Source organism: Conger conger, chromosome 5 (genome assembly GCF_963514075.1).
Source record: "Conger conger chromosome 5, fConCon1.1, whole genome shotgun sequence".
Classification (NCBI taxonomy): Eukaryota; Metazoa; Chordata; class Actinopteri; order Anguilliformes; family Congridae; genus Conger; species Conger conger.
Genome location: NC_083764.1, coordinates 6,401,309 through 6,429,210, shown reverse-complemented (window position 1 = coordinate 6,429,210; position 27,902 = coordinate 6,401,309). Strand labels below are relative to the sequence as shown.

General features: G+C 47.1%; 1 protein-coding gene across 1 annotated transcript in view; it reads left to right on the top strand.

Moving 5' to 3' along the window:
* Positions 1-27,902, top strand: part of akap12b (A kinase (PRKA) anchor protein 12b) — a 53,049-nt gene that overhangs the window by 3,261 nt on the left and 21,886 nt on the right. Inside the window, exon 2 of the mRNA XM_061242685.1 lies at positions 24,321-24,420. Within this exon, the coding sequence (XP_061098669.1) occupies positions 24,321-24,420 (100 nt within the window). The remainder of the gene's footprint in view (positions 1-24,320; positions 24,421-27,902) is intronic.

The window sequence follows — 27,902 nt, the reverse complement described above, 5'->3', positions numbered from 1 at the left end:
ACTTTGTAAAAACCAATGTCAAAATGGACCGACACCTATACACATACACCGAGGACGATACTCGTAATTGAAACAAGAAGTAGTCGATCGTATTTCTGTGAATTGCAGACCGCCGCACACCCTCATGTAAACGGAAGGCACATCCGACCATACTTTCTCAGCTGGCTGAAACTCAAAAGCGCTTCGGTCGAAGGCCCTTTGACTTTTCCTTGAGGGACGGTGCATTAGGAACTCTGCACTGAGTGACACAGGGACAGAAACGTGAGTTTCGCCAGCGTCTCTGATAAAAATCGGGCCCCGCTCGGATGTTCAGAGGCCAGACGGCCGCTGGAGGCCCCCGAATGAAAGGCCTACGGGGGACCCCCGGCACCGGCCTGCAGGGGCCCCTGAGCTCTGTGTGTGTGTCTGTGTGTGTGTGTGTGTGTGTGTGTCTGTGTGTGTGTGAGTGTGTGTGTGTGTGTGAGTGTGTGTGTGTGTGTGAGTGAGTGTGTGTGTGTGTGTGTGAGTGTGTGTGTGTGTGAGTGTGTGTGTGTGTGTGTGTGAGTGAGTGTGTGTGTGAGTGTGTGTGTGAGTGAGTGTGTGTGTGAGTGTGTGTGTGAGTGAGTGTGTGTGTGTGTGAGTGTGTGTGTGTGTGTGAGTGAGTGTGTGTGTGTGTGTGTGTGTGTGTGTGAGTGTGTGTGTGTGTGAGTGTGTGTGTGTGTGAGTGTGTGTGTGTGTGTGAGTGAGTGTGTGTGTGTGTGTGTGTGAGTGAGTGTGTGTGTGAGTGTGTAAGAGTGTGTGAGCCTGTGAGTGAGTGTGTGAGTGAGTGAGTGAGTGTGTGTGTGAGTGTGTGTGTGTGTGTGAGTGAGTGTGTGTGTGAGTGTGTGAGAGTGTGTGAGCCTGTGAGTGAGTGTGTGAGTGAGTGAGTGAGTGTGTGTGTGTGTGTGTGTGCAGTAGAGTGTGTGTGTCAGCAGAGCGTTTCGCAGCAGATGAAGCAGATAAACATCCTCTCCAGCAGACGGAGGAATTTTAGAAATGCTCCAGAGCGCTTAGAAGTAGGTCATGGGTGGCACCCCCCCCCCCCCCCCCCCCCCCCCTCCCCCATCCCATCCCATCCCATCCCAAACTTCCCAAACTTCCCAAACTACCCAAACTACCCATGCCCCTGTCACCCCCGAGGGGCTTGTGACTGGCCAAGTTTTCGACTCTCTGGTGTTTAGTTTTGCCTTTTCTTCTCCCTGCCCACCGCCTCCTTCCCATCGTCGCTATGGCAATAGGACTGTATGGGAGCAACACCTGCTATCGTGCTATCGTGCTATCGTGCTATCGTGCGGCCAGTGTTGAACTCTTCGATTTTGTGCACGCAAGTGATCGCACGCAGGGTTTGCTTTAATAACTGCGATGGCACGAAACGGCCAGAACTCAATCTTCAGCCCAGTCTCTTTTTTTTGGCACTGTACCTCGAAAAGCAAATCTTTCAAAACATTACTCTGCACTCACCGAATAATGGCCCTGAATCCTGTTGTAAGTGCAGCGTTTCTGCAAGAAGCAGATGCTCTACTTCCAGAGAGCCGCCGGCCTCAGGATATACTCAGCGAGGTCATGTGATACGAGCCGCATGTGAAGAGTCCCGGAACACCTGAGGACTCATTTGAATATGTAAAGCTTTATTAATGCTATCTGCAGAGTGCAGAGGTGGATGTGGTATATATATTTGCAGAGGTGGATGTGATTTGAGTGGATTTGATTGGCTTGCTGGAATCGTCCCAATGTAATTCGGTAACACAGAAAATAAAATAATAAATAATAATAATGATATATTACAATTTTCAGTTCTGAAGAGGCTTTCCATCAGTAAAGCACAGAAGCAAGTGCTTCAGAAAATAAAAACCATCCAAGAAAGTGTAAAATATTGGCAAGAGGAATCTGAGACAAGATATTACAAATATTATGAAAGTATATGGCCACAAAAAAGCAATACAGTATAATAATATAATATATAATGATAATACTATATAATATAATAATATAAAAATAGTTTGGTATGATTGTGATTTTAATAGAGAGACTCTGAAAAGTATGATGTCAGAACTGATTTTGTGAAGGTGTTTTTAGAGGGCAGCCCTGTTAGGGGGTTAGGGGCTTTGATAGATGGGTTTATGGATTTGATTAGAGACATTGTGCCCCTGCGCTAGGTGGGGGGGTTGGCGGGGGGGTTGTATCCGGGCCGGGGGGGGGGGGCAGGGCCTGCCGAACAGAGGAGTCCATTGAGGCAGAGTGAGATGACCAGCCCCCAGGCAGAGGGGAGCAGTCGACATGGAGCAGGACAGGAGCCTATCAGATCTGCACGGGGGAACTCCCTCTGCAGGCCCAGGGAGAGGGAGGGAGAGAGGGGGGGACAGAGGAGAGAGAGAGAGGGAGAGATAGAGATTGACAGGGAGAGAGAGCAGGGAGTGTGATAGACAGAGAAGGAGAGAGGGAAAGGGAGAGAGAGAGTAGGACAGAGGGAGAGGGGGAGAGGGGATAGAGAGATATGTGAGAGAGAAGGAGAGAGGGAAAGGGGTGAAAGGGAGAGGGAAAGTGGGAGAGAGTGAGAGTAGGAGGGAGGGAGAGGGGGGAGAGAGAGATGTGAGAGAGAGAAGGAGAGAGGGAAAGGGGGAGAGTGAGAGTAGGAGAGAGAGAGTAGGCGAGAGGGGAGAGAGGGGAGAGGGAAAGTGGGAGAGAGGGAGAGGGGATAGAGAGAGATGTGAGAGAGAGAAGGAGAGAGGGAAAGGGCGAGAGTGAGAGTAGGAGAGAGGGAGAGTGGGAGAGAGGGGAGAGAGGGAGAGGGAAAGTGGGAGAGAGTGAGAGTAGGAGGGAGAGGGGGGAGAGAGAGATCTGAGAGAGAGAAGGAGAGAGGGAAAGGGAGAGAAGGAGAGAGGGAGAGAGTGAGAATAGGAGAGAGGGAGAGAGTGAGAATAGGAGAGAGGAAGAGAGTGAGAGTGGGAGAGAGGGAGAGGGGCTTGTGAGGGTGACAAAAAGGACGGATGAAAGGCTGGATTGTTCTAGAAGCGGTGCTCTGACTGACTCACAAACTCAGAGCTCTGGGGAAAATCCACCCAGGTTCCCATGAATTCTCCGGTCCTCTTCTCCCTAACTATGAGTCCACCGTCAAGAGGCTTCAGTCTCAAAAACCTCCCAAAATGGAGTTTACAGCGGTAACAGCACTTGTAGTCAAGAGGGTGAGCCAAAGGATATCCCATCCAGGGAAAACCATTTTTGACTGAAATAACGGACGTCCCTGCTAACGTGGGACTGTTAGAAACCCTGTCTGAGAAAGCTAATTTTATGCCTAGCCCGGAGAGAGTTTTGATGGTTATGTTGACGTAACGGAGACAGTAGAGGAGGCTTCTGACAGTAAAGTACCCTTGTTATTGTCCGATAGCATGAAGTCTTTCCACCACATCAAGTCAACGCTAGGAGGTCCACTACCATCTTTTCACTGGTTTCATAATGCAAGCGAAACGTAAAATACGGTATATCCGATTACATTTTTAACTTTTAACATTTGAGTCGGGTCCGTTCACTCAATGATTTATCGCCAAGGATATACGCATGCGTCCCAAAATAATAACGGAAGATTGATTTTTCCGTCCCACTACGAGACCAGAGAGGGGGTATTCGTCCCTTGGTGATAATATAAGCCATGGACGGGGTCGGCTGCCAGCACCCCGAGCCTCGAACAGTGAAAAACAGAAACTACATGAAACGGTAGCAAACTGAACATTAACACCAAGATGGATGACAGTGGGGTTCACGACCCGCGAGGAACGCGTTGACTGCACTGTGAACAGCTCTCAACTTCTCGCTCGAGAGAAAATCATTTCTAGTATTACTCCCTTAACAGACGGATGTGATGCCAGCGTTGTATTTCATCATATGACAGTTTTTTGAGACACATGACCGTTGAAATGCTTTGTGATTCCTAGGCCTTTCTATGGGTTTCCTATGGGGCGTCTTAGTCCATACTGGGATAACCAGACCTGGGTCAAAAAGAAAAAGTGTCTGGTGCAATTGAGCCAACCTCAGTATTGCCCCCAGGGACTACACGAGGCGGGTAGCCCTCAGTATTGCCCCCAGGGACTACAGAGGGGCACGTAGCCATCGGTATTGCCCCCAAGGACTACAGGGCAGGCGTAGCCCTTGGTATTGCCCCCAGGGGCCGCAGGGGGCAGCGTAGCCCTCGGTATTGCCCCCTACAGACCCCCAGTTTAGTTAGAGCTCGGTGAGAAGGGAGGCCCCCAAAAGCCACGGTACACTGGAGCCCGCTAATGGAGCGGAACGCCCCACGGAGGGACCGGGAAGATCCAGGCAGGCAGAGGAGCCAGGATCCTCCCAGAGTGGAGTATGCTGCAATATATCGCAAATATATATTACATTACATTACATTACTTTTATGGTATTCGGTATTTAGACTTGCAGCTGACTTTAGACTAAGCAGGAGACAATCCTCCCCTGGAGCAATGCAGGGTTAAGGGCCTTGCCCAAGGGCCCAACGGCTGTGTGGATCTTACTGTGGCGACACCAGGGATCGAACCAGCGACCTTGCGGGTCCCAGTCATGTACCTTACAGGAGTGGCTACAGGCCACCCTTGTATATAGATTTTCTGGAATATGTAATGATAAATATACGTAGCAGAAATGTATATATTTAAGAAAAATATATATTGAATTCTGGGCGGCACGGATGGTGCAGTGGGTAGCACTGCCGCCTCGCAGCAAGGAGGTACTGGGTTCAAATCCCCGTCGGCCGGGGCCTCTCTGTGCGGAGTTTGCATGTTCTCCCCGTGTCCTGTTTCCTCCCACAGTCCAAAGACATGCAGGTTAGGCTGATTGGAGAGTCTAAATTGCCCATAGGTATGAGTGTGTGAGTGAATGGTGTGTGTGCCCTGCAATGGACTGGCGACCTGTCCAGGGTGTTTTCCTGCCTTTTGCCCAATGCATGCTGGGATAGGCTCCAGCCCTGCGACCCTGTTCAGGATAAGCAGGTTAAGATAATGAATGAATGATATATTTCATTCTCTCATTCTCTCAATGTATTCATTATAATTTGCCTGTATGTTGTGAAGAGCTCCTGAATATCCTGCAGTATATTGCAAACGTATAGACTTGACCCATATCTGCGTGGTCTCATACATTGCACTCCTGCCACACGATTGGCTGATCAGATAATCTCATGAATGAGTAGGTATACACTTTAATAGGTGTTCCTAATAAAGTGCTCAGTGAGTGTATATATTGCCGTATATGCCATCTTCGTAAAAGCCTGGCGGTTTGCCTTAGCGAGAGATAGACCACAGCAGGACCCACTTATGGACAGGAAAAGACTGGAAGATGGAAGCTTAGATCCAGAATGCTTAAGTCATACGCGTGGTTTTCCGCTTAATCATATTTGCTGTAGATACTGGGGTAATCTGCCCTGAGGTAATGTGCTATTTCAGTGCACTTTTCGTCTGATTGAGTCTCTCTTGCAGTTGAAGTGCTACTGCAACAAGAGAGATTTTTGTCCGATTTTGAACCCAGGCCTCTCACTCCTCCAAATATTTGTTGGACGAAAGCGTTTCAAAGACGGAATCCCCCCCCCTACCCATGGGGAACGAAGTTCTTTTGAATTTGGGGGTTTGTCAGGGAGCGTTGTCGCGGTAACCTGCTATGAGCCTTTCGCTTTTCTGCACTTCACCGTGCTTACTAGTGAACTAGCCGAGCTGACCACGCCATGCTATGTTCCTGGGTACCATCCTGTCCCACTGCTCTGCAAAAAGCCTGTCTTACTGCTTTAGTCTCATAGTGAGACTTTTTTTTCTCTCAATAGTAGAAAATATTAGCTTGTTTTAAGTTTAACTGTTTGTTTGACGTGATATTTACCCCGTTGGCAAATCTTGAATTGAGTCAAACTGTCTCATGTCATTGGCAATACTTTTGTCTGTTTTTAGCAAAAAAGTAATAGAAATAAGATCTAAATATAAGACTGAAATACAAGAGATGAGTGTCACCTCTAACCAAATCTGCCATATATTTGCTTCAGCATGATTTAGGATTCTTTCGCTGTTGTTTCTGTGTCGGAGAGACCAGCCAGTGGTGGTGCTTTTCCAAACCACGCGGAGTGGAACCCGTGCACAGCTTGGAAGGTGGAATATTTATTTTCTAGCGTGGAATGTTTAAGGTATGTGAGCAGGGCTGGTCTGCCTAGTTTGGGGCGAGTGTAAAAATGTGTCTTTCTGACGGTGGCATTTCAAGGTAAACACGGTCCTTTCTGCTTCAGTGAAATTTGGCGGGAGGCCAGCCTGCTTTCATATATTTGGGGTGGTTGGCCAACACATGTTCAAGTCTCTCTCGCTCACCGCAAGTATAATCCCACTAACATGTAACGCAGGTAGGAACCTTTAAACGGAACCATTTTATATCAAAGCCTGATCCTGGGTGCAGTGGTTGGGGGAAGTATTTGACGGCAACGTTCAGAAATGGGGCTTAGTTGCGTACTGACGACCCAAAGATGACCATTCTCACAACACCAATTACACGGTAGATTATTCTAAGTGATGTCACTTCCTGGATTGGAGATTGTAGCCACCAATCAGAGGTCATGACACTGTCACATGACTCCAGGCTACCAATGTTACTAACTCGATGATTTTGTCCCCAAATCATGGCAGTTTCCAAATGCATTAACACGGAAGTGCTTGTATTTGCTTTTTTTTCTTTACCTAGTAAGAGCAAAAATGTTATTACACTTTCCTGGCCCAAAAAATTGAAGAAAAATGCAGCGCAAATTTCCCTTCCCCCGAGAGAAGCTCCAGCCCTAAACTTAACTGCTTTCCACGAAAACAAAAGCCTTTTGGAGGGTAATCAGTTGACCCGTTTTTTGCGCAAGAGAGGACTTGGCGGTATAACGGGGTGTTTTTACAGGTCCTCGGAGTTACAGTCACAGACCCGCTAGTGTTCCACAGAAGAAAGGATGTCGAAATAGTTCAACACCAAAATGGCTCCCACGAGAAGCAACAGGAAGAGCCATTCGGCACTGGACGGTTATAAGCTTTAACCTCATGGAGTCTAACGTCATATGAAAAAAAACAGGCATTGTCTTTGTTGTTCGAATGCTCTTTGGATTGTGGAGACCTTTCCGTCGACTGTTGGCATTTTGAACACAGTGCTTTGACTTGTTTTAGTTTTGTAATGCTGAACAACCAGTCAGCTACTTTGATTAAAAAGTGGTTGTATTGAAAAAGAAATAGAGTTGTGGAGTGGTTCTAAATGGTTGGCATTTATATAGCGCCTTTATCCAAAGCGCTGTACAACTGATGCTTCTCCATTCACCCATTCATACACACACTCACACAACAACGGCAATCGGCTGCCATGCAAGGCCCCGACCAGCTCGTCAGGAGCATTTGGGGGTTGGGTGTCTTGCTCAGGGACACAGCCCGGGCAGGGGATCGAACCAGCAACCCACCGACTGCCAGACGACTGCTCTTACTGCCTGAGCCATGTCGCCCGCCATGGTTCTACAGCAGATGTATGCATGAGTCGTGAAAAAAAGCAGATGACTAGTTGAACTGCTGTTGAACTTACGGTATATCTCAGGTTTAACTTCAGGTTTTAACTAACAGTGCTGTTGTTGTTAGTTAGTTATTTTCATTTGTGCATGTGTCCTTTAAGCAACTCTTGCTATTGTTACTGCAAAGATTCTCTGACCTTATTTGTAACCTTCTATAAAAAGATTTCAGGGTGAACACAGTCAGATTGCTGAGTGACCGATGTCCCTAAGATGGTGTCCTCTCCATTCGAGGGGAGATGACGTCCCTTTCGGGTGACATTTTGAGAAAAGTGACATTGGCCTTAAAAGCAACCCTCCTCCCTCCTGCTTCAGCTGCCTTTGCTTAGTGAAAATGGGGAGAATTTAGGCCATAATTTAGGTCCATTTCCCCTCATTTCTCACACGTTCCCTGCTCTCCGGGAAGATGAAAATTGAGCTGTCTATTTGGAAGAGGGGGCTTCTGTCCTTTGTGCCTCTCAACTACATCCGTGGCAAGAAAAATCCCACACAATTATTTTTGACTGGTCAAGTCTAAAAATATGAATCCAAAAATGGCAACGGGGATACAGTACGTGCCTTTAGGCGAGTGGACTACAGCTCTGAGTCCACTGGGTTCCTGTCAGAAACAAACACAGGCTTGGCTGCTGGCCAGTTTAATTAAATTTTCTATGGAGGCTAACAGTTCTGAACTGTCTCTATCTTGCAGGACAATAAAAAAGGGGACCATTCATTTTCCCTGGCGTGTTATTTATGGCCAGTGCTGTATAGCGGGACCAGATTGGACCTGGACTAGACTTGAATCATTAAACCCCTTAAAGGTGCAAGATCACAAAATATATGATTAGAACATTCCTGAATGGACATTAAAATGCTGATGTAATTACTGGTAATTGAAAGTGATGGAGCTCTAGAACTCGGAAAAACAGAAGAAGAAGAAAAAACCCATACTCCTCAAAGGCTTAAACGCTTTTTAATTCTCCCGGCCAGCTCTGTAAGAAGTGCCGATTCATTGTTTTGTTGGCCGACAGCCCAGAGAGCAGAGCAGAGCTTAGTTTCTCTCGCAATTCTTATTATCTCTGAACAACACTAAAACCAAACAGCATAACAACGCGTAATGACCGGCGGGTAATGACCAGAACAGGCCCTTCAGCCCAGCCAATCCAGACTCATCGTCTACCTGAGAAAAACGAGGGCCCAGCTTCAAGCTCAACTCAAAACACACAGCTGATATCGTCCATGACTTGGGGGGAGGGGGGCTGTGTGGGGGGGGTCCCAGGTTTCATGGCAAGCTACGAAATGTGCGGTTAAAAATCCACGTCACGGCTGAAATAGCCACAGCTTCGTTGTTTCAGGTCAGTGGTCGGCCACCCTTGTCCTGGAGTGCCAGAGGCAGTCCAGACCTACAAACCTGCTGTGCATAAACCGATTTATTTTGATGAATCGGGTTTAATGAGTGCAGGTGACCTTTTGCAGGAGGCACTCGGCACCGCACCAGAACCGAATATTCAAATATTCAGCCTCAGACTCCTGCTTTTTTCGTTCATCCATCAAAACTGTCATGACCGAGCTCAGGTGGAACCAACACCAGAAGCGTCACTGGCACCCCAGGACCAGGGTTGCCTACCCCGGTTTAGTTTTTTGGGGGGGGGGGGTGGGCCCCCTGTCCGTGTGTCGGTGTGTGGTCGCTGGTTCTAGTCCCCCGGCCCGTGATGGGGGAGTGTCGGAGCGCCCCCCCCCCACACCGCCGCGTGGGCCGAACAGCCACGCCGTGGCGGGGCGGAATGCACGGGGTCGGAGGTCACGCCGATTAGGGACCGGCTGGCGAATCGCACCTCTGCGCTCTCCCCGCGGCCCGTGAACAAAACCCCCTTTACGCCCCGCGCTCCCATTCCCCATCGCCCCGCTAATGATTTACGCTCTCTGAAAGGGCGCGCGTCAACATCTACCCACAACATTCATCTGTACAAAAAACAACAGAAAAAACAACAAAAAAAAACATTCTCTTGCAATATCCCCGCGAGCAAAAATATGTGAGGCGGAATATAGACTTCTAGGGGAGGGTGGAAATCTAGGTCAAGAGGCACTTTCACATATACGGACTAGGTGTACCCCAATATTGCTCAGGTTTTATCCAGGTATAGCCTGGCTCCATCCTAGTCGGCTAGAAAACATTTCATTAAAATGTCGCCGGGTTTTCATTTGATTGGTGCATAGTAGCTCTGGCTAATGACATTTTTATGAAACTGATGAAGGGATGTAATGTAGGAACGTCGATAAAATAAAACGCACAGTTACACCAGAAGAGTGCAAGACTTTTTTTCTTCTTCTTTTAAATATGCTCTGCTTGTCGGCACCTCATTAAACTGTGGTTTGTGTTTCTCTCCTCCAATTATTTTTTATGGCCAAAAGCACAGGTGTGAAGGACCAACAGCACAAAATACATTCTACTGTTTCTTTTGTTCTGTTGTTTTACATTTCTGCACTTGGCAAGGGCTAACTAACAGATTGTATGTGAAAGTAATGCTTGAAACCTATGTAAATACGGAGGCCATTTTGTTTTACTTTACAATGTTACTTGTTAGCAAAGCCAGGTTGAGCTCCATCAGGGCAGCCTCATCTCAAAGCACAGCAGTGTCCCTGCTGCTGAGTCAGAGAGCATCTGGCCCTGTGAAACTGGAAGAGACTGTCCATCACTCAAGAAACAAAATGGCCACCTCCCTCATGTCCAAACACTTTGGAGCAGAGGTGTACAGTAAGGTCCAGGGGTCAGAAATTAAAAGTCCTGCCGTGCGTTTCTTACACCCATGAACTCAGCCAGCTGATTTTCACCTGTTATTCTACCTCCTGGCTGAAGACTGGTGCTAAGTAATTAATCCAGGCGGCTGGAACAAAATACTGGAATTTTTACTTTCTGAACCTGGATTTCTTTTTCATCACTTCACAGAGGCCTCAATATGCCCAACTTTTTAGCGATTAATTGATTGGATTGATTTCTATTGATTCTTAAACCTTCTTCAACCACACCATCAAATGAATTATATTGATCACGTATCCAAAAGAATGGTAACAGAACATTTTCGGAAAGACTCTTTCCACTGCTCTGTGGGCCTCCGATGTGCTTCAGGACATGGAACGCTCATGGAAAGTTTATCTTGTTTTAATATGAATATCTCGAGAATCCCTCAGCGATCCCTTTGACGTCACTGCTGATGTGGGAAGCTTTGGCTTGTTGTAAATGGCAGGAATGTGTGTGTCTGTGTGTGTGTGTGTGTGTGTGTGTGTGTGTGTGTGTGTGTGTGTGTATTATCAAGTCGTAGCCGTACAGCGGCCATTTGACAAACCCTGGCGATACGGGCATCTCCGCCGACTTTCTCTCTGGCATTTAAGTGGTTTTCAAAACACATCCGGTGGCCCTTGAACAAACAAATAAGGATTGATTTTCTTTCTTAGAAAAGGGGAAGAGGAAGGGGGGAGTGTGTGGCGGGATTAGAGGGGGTCGGTCTTAGCCCTACGCTGTTCTCACAGGAATGATAACACACTGGGCCTGCAGGAAATTACACCGGGTCCGATCGCCAGATATTATTGTTCTGTTCGCTCTTTAGCTTTCGTTAAGACGGCTTAATGCCTCATTTTTCTCTTAATATAAAAAGAGAGAGATGGAGAGATGTGAGGTAGGGGGGGGGGGGGGGAAGACCTGAGAGAGGTAGGGGGAGAAGGGGGAGTTTGGAGCAGCTTCTGGGACCGTGGAGAGAGGGGCCAGCTAGCTGACAAGGATGCTGAATGGACAGATCCGTTTGGAGGGTATGGAGCGATCTGCTCATTGGAATGGACAGTGCCATTCACAGATTGTTACGCCGATGTGGGGGGATCTGAATTGGATGTGGCCAGCGCCCGGAAGCCAATGAAGGGTGCTAAAAAGTGGCGTGGCTTTGCATGTAGTCATGCCGGGTTAAATATCAGAAATCTTAACGCGGTGAAAACGCAGTGAAAGGCGCTTGCAGGTGGAAAGCGTGTTGACGTGCGGGACCTGGGAGGATGTTCTCCCGGGGAATTCCTGGCCTTTTGGGAGGGGGGGACCGCCAGACGACACAGTGAACGATTTTTCACGCAAGACGGATAGAATTTCCAACGGTCATCTTAAGGAGAAACGAGAGCGGGGGAGAAATTGATTTTCTCGTCACAAACGCGATGGGGTCAGATGAGTGGTGGGGGTTGGGCTCATTTGCATTGGATCCCCGGGAGAAGGTTGTGCGCGGCATTATTGACGTGGCCCTCAGGGAATTCTTCATCTGCACATTAGACCATCTAAATCATTCAGAGATTGGCCATCGTCAATTGGTTTTCTATCCAAGTTGTTGTTGTTGTTGAAGCCATCCAATATATGCAAAACCCCTTTCCTCCAAACCTGGTACAGGGATTTTTTTTTTTAAGGATTCAGGAATTATGGTACACTTATCCATGTAATCTGGGTGACTGTCTGGACAGATGGTGTACTGCGATATACTGAGTAAAACCTGCCGTCCATGTTCCAGATTTGGGAGGTAATCCTGCTTTGTGAAACACCCCCCAAATCCTGGGCACTGTTAGGATTTGGGGTTGACAGTGTATCTGGATAGCGAAATGGAGATGTAAGTTCTTTTGAGTAAAACACAAACTATATACTGTGCAACATACTTCAAATGCTTACATGCATATACCGGCTAGGCCTCATTCCATTTAAAACATGGGTACTTAGCCTACCAACTGCCAAGGGTTATTTACCCCAATGTAATCAGCTGCAATTTGATTTATGTCTGCCTGTCTTGATTTGAGCAATAGTTTGGGCTGTCATACTGATTAGACTACTTAAGTTGCCTTACTAAGCAAATTACACCCCGTATCCTGTATTAAAAAACGTAATTCCCACAAATCCATGCGAGAGGGTTATTCATTATTGATTGGCTGTGTTAATTGGTTTGAGTGCCCTCAGCAATGAATTATGAATATTCCACTGGGTCACAACAGAACCAAAGCCATAAAAAATATGGTGGTTTCCCGGTATGCAGTTTTACTTTGCCTTTCCATGGTGAAAAGCTGTGTTGATTTTATTCCCATGTTCGTTTGCCTCTCTTGTTCTAGGCGTAAATTATTCAGTTTTAGGGGTTGTTCTTTTTGGTTCCTAAAACTGAATTGAATATTCCAGACTGGATTCCATCAACAGCAAATTGACAAGCTCTTGGTAACAATAAATTGATCGGGCTAATGTTTGCTTACATAGAACCGGGGCTGAATCAACCGTGTAATTGAATTTGATGGTCCCTCCTAAAACATTAATCATTTAGAAAGGTAAACATATTTGTCCTACGATTATGATACTGTGGTCTGTGGCGTAGCAGTGTATCCATAGGGTAGGGAGCCTATAGCCTAGTAGTTGCTTGACTGGGACCTGGAAGGTTGGTGGTTCATGCCTCAGTGTAGCAACAGCTGTTGGGCTCTTGAGCAAGGCCCTTAACCAGTGGTGTCCAATCTTATCCTAAAAGGGCTGGCGTGGGTGCAGGTTTTTGTTTTAACCCAGCAGTAACACACCTGATTATACTAATGAACTAATCGTGGTCTTTAATCAAGACTTTGATGAGCAGAATCTGCTGTCTTAGTCCTGTGCTAAAACAACAACCTGCACACACACCGGCCCTTTCTGGATAAGATTGGACACCCCTGCCCTTAACCCCATCAGTCTAATCCAGTGTTTCTCAACTCCCGGCCTTCGGGACCCACTTGCCAGAAGGTTTTTGTTGTAACCAGGTACTCACACACCTGATTTAATGACTGAATCAATCATACCACTAACAATGCCCTTGATCAGTTAAATCAGGTGTGTGAGTTGCTTTGGATAAAAGAGTCTGCTTAAGGACTAACTGGGTAGCGGTGTATTGGTAGATCCAGAAGTTTCCGGACGGTGTTAGTGGCCAGCTCGCTGTCTCCGAGACCAGCCGGCTGTGTCACTGCCCCACTGCAACACCAACGTCACGTCCGAGTGGTGTGGAAAAGTACAGCACCCCCATGCATCTTTCATCAGGCCAGATGGGCCGCTCTGTCACTGTTTGTCTCGTCCTCTCCGGTGGGGATTTGCATCACAATTATTTGGCCGGCGTTAGGGAAAAGAAAGCAGAGATACAGAGAATGGAAAATACCTGAAATGTGGCCCAACGCTAAAGCAAAAAGACTGTAACTCCGAGCAGGCGATCAATAGGAAATGGTTAAATAGGACCAAAGTTTGTCTCACCTCAGCACATTCCGATCAATCAATCGGTTAGTTATCTGCAAGATACATCAAAATCATTTATCATTTAATTGTCACTAATATAACAGTCAGTTCAATGGAGAATAATTGGTATTACACTGTTTTTTTGTGTGTGGACGTTTTCCAACAACAGCTACTTACAGCACAGAAAAGCCACACACGTTTTTCAACACATTCAAAGTCCTGTCTCTCAGTAGAAGGCTACCCCTGCACAGCCTGGATTATGACATGGTCTGGGTTTTCTCCAGTTCACAAAACAGATTGAGAATGATGATGGTGATGATGGGTTCTAATCAGCATCCGTCACCGGAGTCTTCGCTGCGGTTCGTCAAATTAAACAGGATCCACAAACGGATGAACATGTTCCTCAGAGCGGCAGTGACGTAAACGCGTCCACAAACAAACACAATGTACCAGCAGGTGCAGTGGGCAGCTGAATAAAAGCATAAATTCAATTAATAAATACATCTGTGAAGTTGAGGTGAAGTCCAGCAGAACTGAAAAAATGTTCCCTGTAATATCTATTCTAAGAGAGTACTTTTTAAAATGAATAGTGTATATATATATATTTTGTCCATTTCGTCAGTTAAATGCAAACAGATATGTCAGTCGGGTTTTAATTGTATCCATACCTGATCGTTTTGTTTTTTGTTGCAGAAAACCTGGTATCTAACCTTGTAGATGCCTCGTATTGTCTTCATGGAGAGCATCATTTTTAAACATACGCGTACGTTTGGAGGGAGTCATACCCTATATTTTCATATGAATTCATACTCGTCACACGAGACGAGCAATGCTTGTGATAGTTTTCTGCAGAAGATTAAGTGGTTCAACAGTATGTCTCCCTCAATGTTGAAACGAAACATACGCCTTTTGGAAAAACAGCTCTAACGTAGAGTTTAAACGAGTCAAGTGGGAATTATGACTCGATCAATAATAATCAGCAAATAATCAGTAAAAACATAAAAAATAATGAAGTAGGTGAGGGAAATTGATTAGTGACTATTGCTCATGGCAATCGATGATTTTGATCTCATCCCATGCAGTGACGTCCACGGCTGGCTGGGAAGAACGGGTAATCCCCTCTGAATCAGCCAGGAACTTTCACTGGCTGAAGACACTGCACTGTCCTTACTGTGACAGACTGTAGGAAAAGTTTTTTTTTTAAAATGTTCTCATGCAAATTATTCGGACTGTCCATAAGATGATTGATTTATCTGCCGTCATTAAAGTTTTAAAAGTTTGGCGAAATGACGCGTCCTCTTCGGTCTGTGCTAGACTGCGTGCGTCACACTCTGCCGAACCTGGCTGCAGCGCTATTTGTATTTGCTCCGATCCCAGCGCTGAACCCTGAATAAATCATAGCACAAAACCCCTCATTTATTTATGTTTGACAAGAGATCCAAATATAAGTTATTTTGGGCAGGGGGAGCAGGCAGTCCCACAGTCTGTCTGCCTGTTTGCTTTTTAAGGGCACTTGAACAATGCTCCACTTTGACAAATATCATATTGGAACAGAGCTTTCTCTCAGCACCCATACACACACTTTATTTGTTGGGTGGTATAGGCTCAGTAGATGGTCATCACAATGACATGTTTTACTTGTCAAGTAGATTCTCGTTGTGTACAGTGTGTACAGAGTACACTCACATAACCTGCTTTATTCAATTTTGGCATTTGATCCTGAATGAAAGCGTCATACTTTTGAATCAAACAAGGTGCGGAAAAAGGACATATTCGATCCTTTGAGTTTGAGGGAATACAGCACACACGAACTCTTGACAGTTGCTCACGTGTGCAGTAATGTTGTTAGCATGTTTAAATTAGATTACAGCACGTGATAATCCGTCATGAAGCTGCTTTCTCTGCGTTTTTTTTTAAAATTGAATCAGCACTGACTGTATGTCCTCTGTAAAGCCAGCGTCCTTCATCAGATTTAACTCGCCGTTTCTCCAGAGCACAGCACGTCCTGCGATTCTCTCTCTCTCTCTCTCTCTCTCTCTCTCTCTCTCTCTCTCTCTCTCTCTCTCTCTCTCTCTCGCTCGCTCGCTCTCTCGCTCTCCGCGACCGTTAACGGCTTTCTCCGTCTGTGTAAATAAATGTGCATAAATCGCGGCGCCCTTCAGCAGGATCAAATGATTTAGCTCCAGCTGAGTTCGCTGGACAGGAATGTGGACATGTTTCCTCTAATTAATTTTGGGAATGAAGTCAGAGCCGTGGCCCGGCCAGAACGTGCCTCCGCCAATGTGCCTTTGATTCTGCGTCATAACTCCCTGCACGGAACGGCCTGGATATAAATTATTTATACATTCGGGGGCGGACTTGCTGTAGCTACCTGCAAGAGCCTGCTGTATGTGTGGTATGAATTAGCAGTGTGTAGGCTACCATTGATTTAGCTTTTGGCCTATGTACCATTATGAATGTGTGAATTAGCAGTATGTACCGTTAGGTACAATGTGAATTAGCCATACATAACATTTTTTACAGTGAGAATTAGCAGTATGTACCATTATGTCTAGTATAAATGGGCCATATGTGGCATGTGCAGTGCATATCATTATTATTTAGCTATCTTGAATGCAGTCAGAGATACAAGCAGAGTGGATTTACATCGCTCAACGATATTGAATCTCCCAGACGTTGTCCCTGCTGAAGACAAAGAGAAAGGTTTGGGGGTACGGAGCCTGGAGATGGGGTTGGTTCTGGTTTAGGGGAAAGGTTGGGGATACAGAGGGAGGAGCTGGGGCGGGCCTGGTGCGGGGCAAATGTTTTGGGTACGGAGCCAGGAGATTTATTTTTCTCTCCTGATCTGGGACGGCCTCTCAGTTTAGAGATGACCACCAGGGTCTCGTTTGATCCCTGTTGGGTGGCCGGGGGTCCAACTGCAGTTACGGGACGGGACGGGGGGCTGAATGTGAACCTGGGGGGAACGGTCAGCAGATGCTGGGGGGATTATTATTTTTCGGGGTGAGTTTCTGCCTGGAGTGAGGGCCAGGCCAGCAGTGGAAGGTCAGACCTGTGCAATCCCAACAGGCCTGCAAAAACACCCCTGCATTGCTTTCAACAGGTGTTGCCTGTCCTCCTGCCCCACACCCCCAACCCCACCCCAAAAAACCAGTAGAACCAGTAAAACCAGGACCCCTTTATTTCTACACTTCCTGTTGCCCGTGATGTCATTAGGTGCTGTCTCCTTGTATTCAAATGATTTGATTGAGACAAGAGACATTGGGCCAGTTTAACAGACGCAGATTAAGCCTTGTCCTAGACTAAATGGAATTTCCAGTGGAGATTAAGGTACAAGATACAAAGGGGGTAAAGATAGAGACAGGTGGAAAAACAAGTGATGATAGATTACTGGACTCCTGCGGCGGATTTTTTCTTCTCTGGGATATGGCAAGCACACATTTGGAATTTGAACAGAATTTGGTACAATCCTACATTATCAGCTCTAACGGCAAAACACGAGGAGAAATGGAGCAACAGTTGGAAATCCTGGAAGCTTCTTAAAAACACTTATTTTTATCAAGGTTTCTCTTTTTTTTGTCATTCAGGAATGGGAGACACGGCTTAGCCTTTGCTGGGAACGTCTTGAGCAATTCTGCAAATATTTATGTAACATTCCTGCGATACGCGCCTCAAATGGATGCTTTTCATCCACGCTACACAACCGATTAGACTTCTAGTGCCTCCCTCGAGTCACAAAGAATCACAATGTTCGGGAAGAGATGTGCATTTTACTCTGATATAGGTAGCAGACAGTCAAATGTCTTTTTGCCCTCTCTTCGAAGAGCAGGTTTTTTTGGAATGTTTTTTCTCTTCAACATTCTAAGTCGGAGTTCTAGAACTCCACTGCTTTCAGTCACTAGCTGCGATTGTGACATCAGCATTATAATGCAAATATTCTCTGAACATTCTTGTGATACAAGCCCCCCTTCCCCCCCGCATGTGAGATCTTGTCTTTCATGGCCTCTACACTACAGATTTGATTTCTTGTGTCTCCCTTGAGTCACTAGAATTACAGTGTTGGTGGAGAGATGTGCATTTCCCTCTGATATAGTAAACGCCAAATGTCCAGTGTTAGATGAACTCTAACAGAGGACATACTGTATGAGTCCAATAAGGACTCATCTACTCTGTAAGAGCTGATCTAACACTGAACATTTTACCGTGAACACATGGTCCCTGTTGGACTGGTATAAACTCCCTCAGAGTTAAATTTACACCCAACGTTTTTTACTGCATGCCGCAGCTGAGAGATAACATTTCCGTAACTGTAAACTGAAGGGAGATAAATAACGTAATGTGTAACCGCAACCCGATCCGCAGCACGCTCAGAGACAGCTGGAGTTTCAGAGCATTGTCACCGTCTATGAAAATGCTTGTGTAAAATCATATATAATCATATGCTGAGCAGTATACGTAACCTAAGAGAAGACAGCTGTGGGGTAAATATATGGGCTTGTACATTAAATAGCCCAAGATGACTCCCCAGGGAACATGGAAGTCCTTGCAGCAACCTCAGTTTGAGTCCATTTTGTTGTTTTTTTTCTCTGTTAGTTGGGGGGAGGGCTCTAGATCCTGCAAAGCATTTTTCACTCTTTGAACAGCAGGCTTTTTGGAATGTCGTGTTTTTTTTCTCAAAATTCCAAGTCGGCGTTCTAGAGCTCCACTGCTTTCAGTCTCCAGTGGTGATTGTGACATCAGCCCTAGAATGTTCTGTTCATTCTAATCATGCACTTGTGATCCTACGCCTGGAAGGCACAAGGTTTAATGAATCTCAGTGAGTCACAGGAAGTCGTTCGGGTTTAAGTTGGGGGTCGTCCCGATCAGGAGACTGCTGATGAGCGGTTACCGATCGAGACGGCGCCCAAGCCCTGGAACAGACCCCCCCACCCCACCCCGTAATCACATTACCTGAAATAAAACTGAGTGATGAGTGTGTGTGTGTGTGTGTGGGGGGGGGTTATCTGCCCATATGGACTGCGGGGATTTAATTTTACAGCCTGATGAAGGGCAGTAGCACACATAGGGGTACAGGGGTACCCTAAACACACACACAATCACAAACACACAGAGGTACCTAATACACACACACACACATACACACACACACAATCATAAGCACTCAGGGGTGCCTAATGCACACACACATGAGTAGAGAGGTACCCTACACACACACACACACACACACACACTCAGACACACACACACACACACACACTCACAGTCCCAAATCACCGCTTGCCCCCCCTGTCGCCCCTCCCTCGCGCAGAGTCACACTCGGTGTAACCGCGCGTGGTTTACACTATGTCTGGCATGTGCAACTCACACAAGCTTCATAATGAGCCCTGAACATGGAGCCGTCAGAGCTGTCAATCATCACAGGGAGCCGTTGCCGTGGGGATTTCACGGGGGGGAAAGGTGGGGGGGGGGGGGTGATCCTTTTTTCACATAGGTGTTAATGAAATTGTGGTGGCTGGCATTATGTTTTAACTAAAGCAGAGTCAAACCTCTGTATTCACTCCACAGGCAGCTCGACAAACAAACAAGGTCTGCATTCAATGAACACTGAATACAATACGTAATTGAACATTGACTTACAATTAAATGAAGTTATTTCATTAACTCTTGCATTTAATTGAGAGGAATGCAAACAAATCTGAAAAGTTAGTTTGTGTGTACTTAGAGTGAGTAAACCCTTCATTACTGAACGTGCACGACATTCCTGAACGGTTAGTGAAATTGTTCACCTGAATTTTGGAAGGATATTCAATATTTAATGGAGCCTGGAGTGAATATGATGTGGTTGCCAAAACAAGCAATAAAAAAGCTACAACCCCACGAAAAGCCAACTCCAGCAGCAGGATCTAATTGAAACGATTGGTCTCTGAGGAATTGTGTCATGAGTTCTGTTTGCTGTTATCGTGGAGGATCTGTGTTTTACGGCCTGTTGCTGTTGTTAATTTAAAGGCTGAGTCACACAGAGAAGGGCGGGGGGGTGGGGGGGGGGGGTCACACCCTGCGGTCACATGATGTGGCTCAGCTGACATTGAAAGCTCAGAGAATCTCATGTAGTTTAAACGGACAGGTGCATTAAACGATGCCCGGACACTGATTTTTTAAACCTAAATTGCAAAATGGGGCTGATGATTTTCGTGGTTCAGGCAGGGTGTCGCCGTGAACCTTGACGCGGGTAGGCTTGCGGTGAATTTCGGGGGTCGAAGAAAAAAGGGCCAAAACGACACTTAGAGCACGTCCCTCAGAGAGGTGATCTGTGCGCACATTAAAATGGCGGACGTTAGGGGCGTGTCTGTGTGATTGATGTGGTACAGGCCAGTCCATTACGGTCGTATCGAATGACCTGAGAGAGAGAGACGGATAGACTGCTTGAGCCTCAGCCCTGAGAATCCCACATAATTACCCAGGAGTCCCTGGGGTTAGGACGAGCCACCTGGGAATCTCTACGGCTTCTTCTCCGCAGTCCGGGTTAATCTCCGAGGCTCTTGCGCCGGTGTGTTAATGCTGTGGTCATCGCTCTCGTACACGGTCTCCAGTGTGAGGGAGGGGCTCAGACGGGTAAGGGGTGGGGGTGGGTCCGCCATCATTGCTGTGTTGGCTTGGCTTTGTTCACACCTGTTTTCACCAAGCTGAATTGAGCCAGCTCTTTTCTTTTTTTAAAGATATTGTTTAGGGCTCCCTCAGCTTTATTTGACAGTACAGTGTAGATAGACAGGAAGAATGGGAGTGAGAGAGAGAGAGAGAGAGAGAGAGAGAGAGAGAGAGGCGTGCGACGAAGGTCAAGCAGCCGGATTCGAACCGCCAATGTCACGGCTGGGGACAGTGCTCTACAGGCTACACCACTGAGACCCCCGAGCGAGCTGAACTCAAAATCATAACAGCGACAGAAAACAGATGGGACCCCAGCTTGAAATACCAGCAAATTCAAAACATAGTTTTTTTTTCAGCAGGAATAAAAAAAAAGCATTAGAATTTGCAGTAGAATTTGCAGTAGAATTTGGAGGAAAAAATAAGCCCATTGTTTCCTGTTGTAGTTTGGTACTGTAGTTGCACGCTGTGAATGCAGTTTATTTCCAGGGCGTGGTGTTGAGGTGGCTTGGTCTGGACCTGGTGTGGCCGGTGGCGTGGGGGGAGGAGGGTTTTAGCGCAGTAATGACGTCAGCGGGCAGCTGGGGGTAAGGAGGGGGCGTGTGTGTGTTTAACGGGGGCGTAAATCAGGGCGGGGGCGGATTTGCGAGGTACAGGAACGACACCCTGGTGACGCTGCCGCGGAGTAACAGGAGGTCCCATGATGCAACGGGAGGCGAACAAGGCGTGGCGCTCAGCCGTCAGCCGATGCCGTGATCTCGTGAAATCAGAACCAGGAACTTGCTGATTTCGCATCGTGATAACAATCTCAATGCTTGTGATTGGGGTTGCCCGGGTATGATTCAGCAAGCTGAAGCAGTAGTGTAGGTAGGGGTTGGGCTGGGCTGAGGGAGGGGTTGGGAGATAACGAGGGGGGAGGGGGGTGGTTGCTCTTTGTCAGAGAGATGTCGGCTGCAGGATGTTTGAAGAGTGAGCCCCTCCTCACTGATGTGGAAAGCACAGGGTGGTCTGTACTGGGCATGTGCCTATTTAACCCTTTAAGGGTTAACCCTTTAAGCCTTTAAGGCGCGAGATCAGAAATGTGTGATTAGAATGTTCTCAACTGAACATTCTAGCGCTGATGTCACAATCGCTGCCGGTGGCAATTTGAAAGCAGTGGAGTTCTGGAAGGCTGACTTATGTAGAATTCTGAAAAGAAATAAAAACATTCCATCCATCCTCCTCTTCAAAGGGTTAAATGGCGTATTTAAAAATGTGCTTCCCGCTGTGCCCAGCGAGGGCCGGTGTTTGGATAGCTGAGAGGCAGACGGGTCTGATGTTTGCAGAATGATGACGGTCTCCTGTGCTGAATAAAACTCCCAGACTGTCTGGCTGTTTGGACGTGGGCCTGGAAGACAGGGATATATGCTGATATGCACAATCGATTCCTCACTGCAGAGAAGTGTGAATGTGTGTAAGTATGTGTGTGTGAGTGTGTGTGTGTGCATGCATATGAGCCTGCTTGTGCATATACGTGCATTTTGCGTGCGTGTCTGCCTGTGCACATATGCATGTGTGTGTGTGTGTGTGTGTGTGTGTGTGTGCCCTGTATGGGCGTGGCTGATTGGTCACACACCGCTCTCTGTAGAGTAGAGGGAGGAACACAGCCTGTAATGAGATTACACTCTGAGGGAAACACCCTGGGATGGGAGTGCTCTGTGGCTCCAGTGACGTGTGTCCACTGTGTGCCCTGATGACTTCTCTCCTAAAATCCGTTTCCTGTTGGAACGCCAAATTGACCCATAAAATAAAATAAAAAAACACTTTCCAAAGTCCATTTAATAAAATGATTTATGTTTGGTAATGTGTGTTATGCTTTATAAAGAGACACAGTAAGCACAGCAGAGTGTTTTTCCGTGTGTGTGTGTGTACATGCATGTATGTGTGCATGCGTGTGTGTGTGTGTGCATGCGTGTGTGTGTGTGTGTGTATGTGTGCATGCGTGTGTGTGTGTGTGCATGCGTGTGTGTGTGTGTGTGTGTGCATGCGTGTGTGTGTGTGTGTGTGTGTGTGCCCATGTGAGTGTTGTAACACAGGCATCATTTGGGTCGGACATTTTCTTGCGGCGCCTTTGAAGGCAGGAGAATCTGGCGGTCGCGTGAGAGAAATTGTTGTCATTTTTATGTGTCAGTAGTCCTGGGGGTCGGGGGGTCGGGGGGACGGGGGGGTCAGGGCTATGACTATTTTAAGTGGAGTGATAAGAGGTTGGGGCGGGGTGGGGGGGGGGGCAGACAGAGAACAGATGAGGTTGGATGCATTTTATGGGGGGGGGGGGGGGGGGGTTAGCCTCGGGGGGGAAGGGGGGGGGGGATTTTCCTGTGCTCGGTCCTGAGGAATTCTGGGTAGGGGGTGTGGAATGCTGGGAATGGGAGTCCGGAGGGGCGGGGTGTGGGGGGTCGGGACGGGACACCTGCTGGCGTGTTATCAGAGCGCGATCGCGGCCTCGGAGCGCCGTGAGCACACACGGGAGACGCAGGAACGCGGGGCCGGGCTCTAGGTGTGAAAACACCCCCCGCTGCTCTGCGGGGAACACACGCGCCGTCGTCTCATCTCAGACCCGCGCGTCATCGTACCCGTGTGTTTTCACCACAAAGCTTTTTCTCCCCCTCCGCCCCGTGGGAAACGATTTTCATTGTGATTTTTTACGTCACTGAGTACCAGTGTGTCCGTCACATGTCCGTGGTCCTCCAATCAGCATCGCGGTCCTCCCCCTCCTCATCTGACATCTGTCATATCCACTCCCCGCCCTTCAGAAATGACCCGCTGAAAGATTTGTTTTGCTTGCGCGTACGTCATATCGCGTCATTTCAACTTCACGTTCTCTGTGACTTTAAGACGGAAAGCAGAAGCTTGTTGCTGGGGGGGGGGGGGGGGGTTTGATTAGTTCCTCCATGTCGTAAAAATGATGGCCTGTTTTAGTGTGATGTCATCACACCACAAAGCCCCGCAGGGTTGAGCTGATTGGACAATGGTACAGTGATGTCATCTGAAATATGTAGCACTTACCGGGCGATCGGGAGGAATTATGGGAAGTTCCGTCAGCGCACCCTGCAGTCCAACCTGACTGTTCGGCCACCTTTGTGTGCATGTGTGTGTGAGTGTGTGTGTCTGTGTGTCTGTGTGTGTGCATCTGTCCTGCCTGGCAGATAGTTTTTCAGGGTATCTCGGACACTGGAAATGTGATGCGCCCATTTGTTGGATTAAAATCTTTAGAGCATACATTTCATTCTGCGGGCGAGACAATACTCACAGCTTAGCAGTCTTAAGATACTGTAGTTGCCAAAACAGCCAACCAAAGGGGCACTGCTGCTGGTCATTTCAGAGCAGGGCTTTAAAGACGCTATCTTCTCTGTTAGTAACGGATAGCAAGTAAATCCCACATGCCCTTTTCAACCAACTAGATGTTCTGTCACCATGGTTACATGTAAATGCACATCCAAATACAATAAACAAACCATAATATATTTCCGAGGTTGATTTGGACTCATTTTCTGTTTTTATTGTAAGAAAATACTTGTTTTTATTGTAATTAAATTTCACATTTTCTATCCTTTGTCTATCAGTTTTATATAGATCACAGTGCTTGGTTTTCTCAGATTTGTCATTGTAAGTAAGCATGTCTTGAGTTCATTGTACACATTTGGCATCCATGTGTCAAGAGCCACACATATTCAGTGAGCTGATCGGAAAAAAGCTCCCAAGAATCAAACATTTTGTAAAGTATGAATGTTTGTGGTTAATTAGACGGGTACAGCCCTGTCTGTGAATATGATCTTGCTGCTCTGTGGGGAATGCACTCTCATGCTCTCTCTCTCTCTCTCTCTCTCTCTCTCTCTCTCTCAGCTGCTGCAGAAGAACGGTCAGATCTCGGCTCTCAACGGGGTCACAGAGGAACCAACAGTCGAGCTCAATGGCTGCACTGAGGAGAAGGTCCTGGCGGAAGGTGAGTGAGTCTGTGTGTGTGAGAGTGTGTGTGTCTGTAGAGGTGAGTCTGTGTGTGTGTGTGTGTGTGTGTGAATGTGTATGAGTGTGTGTGTGGAGGTGAGAGTGTGTGTGTGTGGGTGGAGGTGAGCGTGTGTGTGAGTGTGTGTATGTCAGAGTGTGTGTGTGTGTGTGTGCATGTGTGTGTGTGAGAGAGTGTGTGTGTGTGTGGGTGGAGGTGAGCGTGTGTGAGAGAGTGTGTGTGTGCATGTCAGAGTGTGTGTGTGTGTGTGTGTGCACGTGTGTGTGTGTGGAGGTGAGTATGTGTGTGTGTGAGTGTGTGTGTGAGAGAGAGTATGTGTGTGTGTGTGTGAGAATGTGTTTGTGTGTGTGCATATGTGTGTGTGTGTGTGAGAGTGGAGGTGAGTATGTATGTGTGTGTGTGTGTGTGTGTGTGTGTGAGAGGGAGTATGTGTGTGTGTGTGTGTGTGTGTGTGTGTGTGTGTGCGAGAGAGAGTATGTGTGTGTGTGTGTGAGAATGTGTTTGTGTGTGTGCATATGTGTGTGTGTGTGTGTGTGAGAGTGGAGGTGAGTATGTATGTGTGTGTGTGTGTGTGTGTGTGTGTGTGTGAGAGAGTGTGTGTGTGTGAGGTGAGAGAAGGGGACCTCCCTGTAAAACCCTGGGTGGCTCCAGCAGTCAGGACAGAGACAGGCAGAATGTGGCTTAGAGCGGATCTCTCAGATCTCCTCAAGTATGTCCACAAGGAATTCCTCAGCACCCCCCCCCTTCCCCCCCAATCCCAGTGTGCGTTCCCACCTGACCCCCCCCCCCCTAATCCAGGCCTGGGATTCCACCTGACCCCCCCTACCCTAATCCCCCCATCCAATCCCAGCAGCCCCTCTGACAAGGCCCCCGAGCCCGTCTCTCAAACACTCCAGTGGCGTACCCCACGGACCCATCCTGGTTTAGCGTTTCCGTTTGTCAGGATGCTTTCATTATTTCACTGTGTATATATGTATGTGTGTGTGTGTGCTTGTGTGTGTCTATGTGTGTGTGAGTGCCTTTGTGTGTATGTATGTAGATCTCATGCAGTGTTTACATTTACATACACAAGGATATCCTCTCTGCATCCTCTTGTATAAGGGGACAACCCCCAGCGCATGTGTTCAGATGTGCGTGTGTGTATGTGCATGTGTGTGTGCATGTGTGGAGACATGTGTGTATGTGTGCATGTGTGGAGATCTGTATGTGTGTGTGTGTGTGCGTGTGTCTATGTGCATCCGTGTGTGTGTGTGTGTGTGTGTGTGTGCATGTGTGTGTGTGTGCGTGCGTGCATGCGTGTAATGTCAGTCGGTGAGAAACGGCCCTTTAACTGTGTCGGTTGTGCGTTTCCCCTGGCAACCTGCGGCAGCTCCAATCGCAGAGCACCGCCTCGCACAGAGGCTCCGCCCCCTAACGCTGTTTATTTTCTTTTCTTTTCGTCCCCCTGAGTCCCCCTCAGCCGGGAGATCCAGGCATTTCCCTCTAAACACAATCGGGGCGGCGTTACTCTTCCTATCGGAGGCCAGCGTGGTGTAACTCTACGTAACTCTGCACATGTTTAAAAACGGCCAAAGTGGGGCGCTGGTACCGCAAGCACAGCTCAAGGCCTCTCGGCTAAGGCCTGCCTGGACTGCAGACCGAGATCGATGAAGAGAAACGGATATGATTCATAAAAACTGTTATGACCAAACCTTTAAACCTTAACCCTCAGACTCAGTACAGGCGATTATTATTATTATTATTGAATATCCGGGTGGATTCTGAAACAGGGGCCGCCACTACACGCTTATGACTTCCAGACCCGAAAGTTAATCTATCCAGTGCCCTCTATCTATGATGTAATGCATGAGGAATGTAAAATAGCATTTCAGCTTCCACATCTGTTTAGTGTGTGTGTGTGTGTGTGTGTGGGGGGGGGGAGTGTGTTTGTAGGTTAGTGTCTCAACCAATCACGCCTGGACCAATCAGCCAATCAGCTCTCTACGGGCCAATGGCCAGTTCACGCGTAGATTAGATCACAGAAAAACATGTCAATCACAAATTTGTGACTAAGAAATTTGGCTTTAAGATCATGTTAGCGATGGGGCTGATTAAGTAATGAAATGCAGGTTTACATAAAATACAGAAACAGATGCAAGCATTTGTCCAATACTGATATAAACTAAAGCTAAAGGATTTGATTTGTTCATTCTGCAGATCTGACGATCCGGGGGGCTGTATCACAAAGCAGGATTACGGAGTTAGCTGGATAACTGCACTGAGTAAAACCCACAGAGCAGGATTACTGAGTTAGCTGGATAACTGCACTGAGTAAAACCCACAAAGCAGGATTACTGAGTCAACTGCGGTGAGTAAAACTCGGAACACTCCCAAATCTGGAACATGGCCTGAAGTAAAACAAGCTGTTCCGAGTTTTGCTCAGTGCAGTTATCCGGCTAACTCAGTTTATTCAGCTAACTCAGTCTGCTTCATGACACTAGCCCCTGGTCATAAAACACTCTGTGTTTATCTGTAAACAGCTTGATAGACACAACAGTTCAGGTGAAAAAAATCAGGTGAAAGTAGCTCACGGGGAAAATGCAACTTTCGCTCTGTAGAAATACATTTTTTTATCAAACTTTCATAGAAATCCCGGAAGGACTGTGTTTATACGAAATCTGTTTTTATTAATCTGTAAACAGTTAAATATACACAACAGTCTCCTCATAAGTTTGAAGTGTCTCACAGGGAGAGCACACCTATAGTTTATACTTGAAAGAGAAGACAGGTTTTATCAAATATTACAGAAAGCCAGCAAGAACTGTGTTTATACAAAACCTGTTTTTATCAATCTGTAAACATCTTGGTTGACACAACACTGTCCTCGTCTGGTTCGAGAAGCTCACAGGGAAAACTCAACTTCAGTTTAAACTTGGAAGAAAAGACAAGTTTTATCGGGGCGTCTTACAGAAAACCGGCGTGGACTGTGTTTATATAAACGCAGTTTATACTGTCTGTAAACAGCTCGAGAGACACAACCGTGTCCTCATGAGGTTGGGGCATCTGAGAGGGAGAAGGCACCTAAACTCGGAAGAGAGGAGGAATTTTATCACAGTGGCTTCCAGGAAGGAGTGTGTTTATACTGGGTCCTGGGTTCGCTGGATAGAAAAATGTTTTTTTTTTTTCGGGAGAATAAACAGATGAGGAGAATCTGGGTCTGCTCCTGAGCTGGCCTTGGTTTGAAGGTATTAACCGGGGCGAGAAAAGGCTTCGGTTTGATTTACCGTCCCGGGTTTATCGTAAAGAGGTCTGGTGTTTATCCTGCTTTGTGATCTGTAGCATATCAGGGTTTGGAGGGTGGAATGAGAGCTGGGAACATGTCCCTCACTGAGGAGAGGGAGACAGACAGATGCATATGTAAGTGTGCAAACACCACACGTGTATACACATGCATATGCACGCAAACACAAACACACACACAC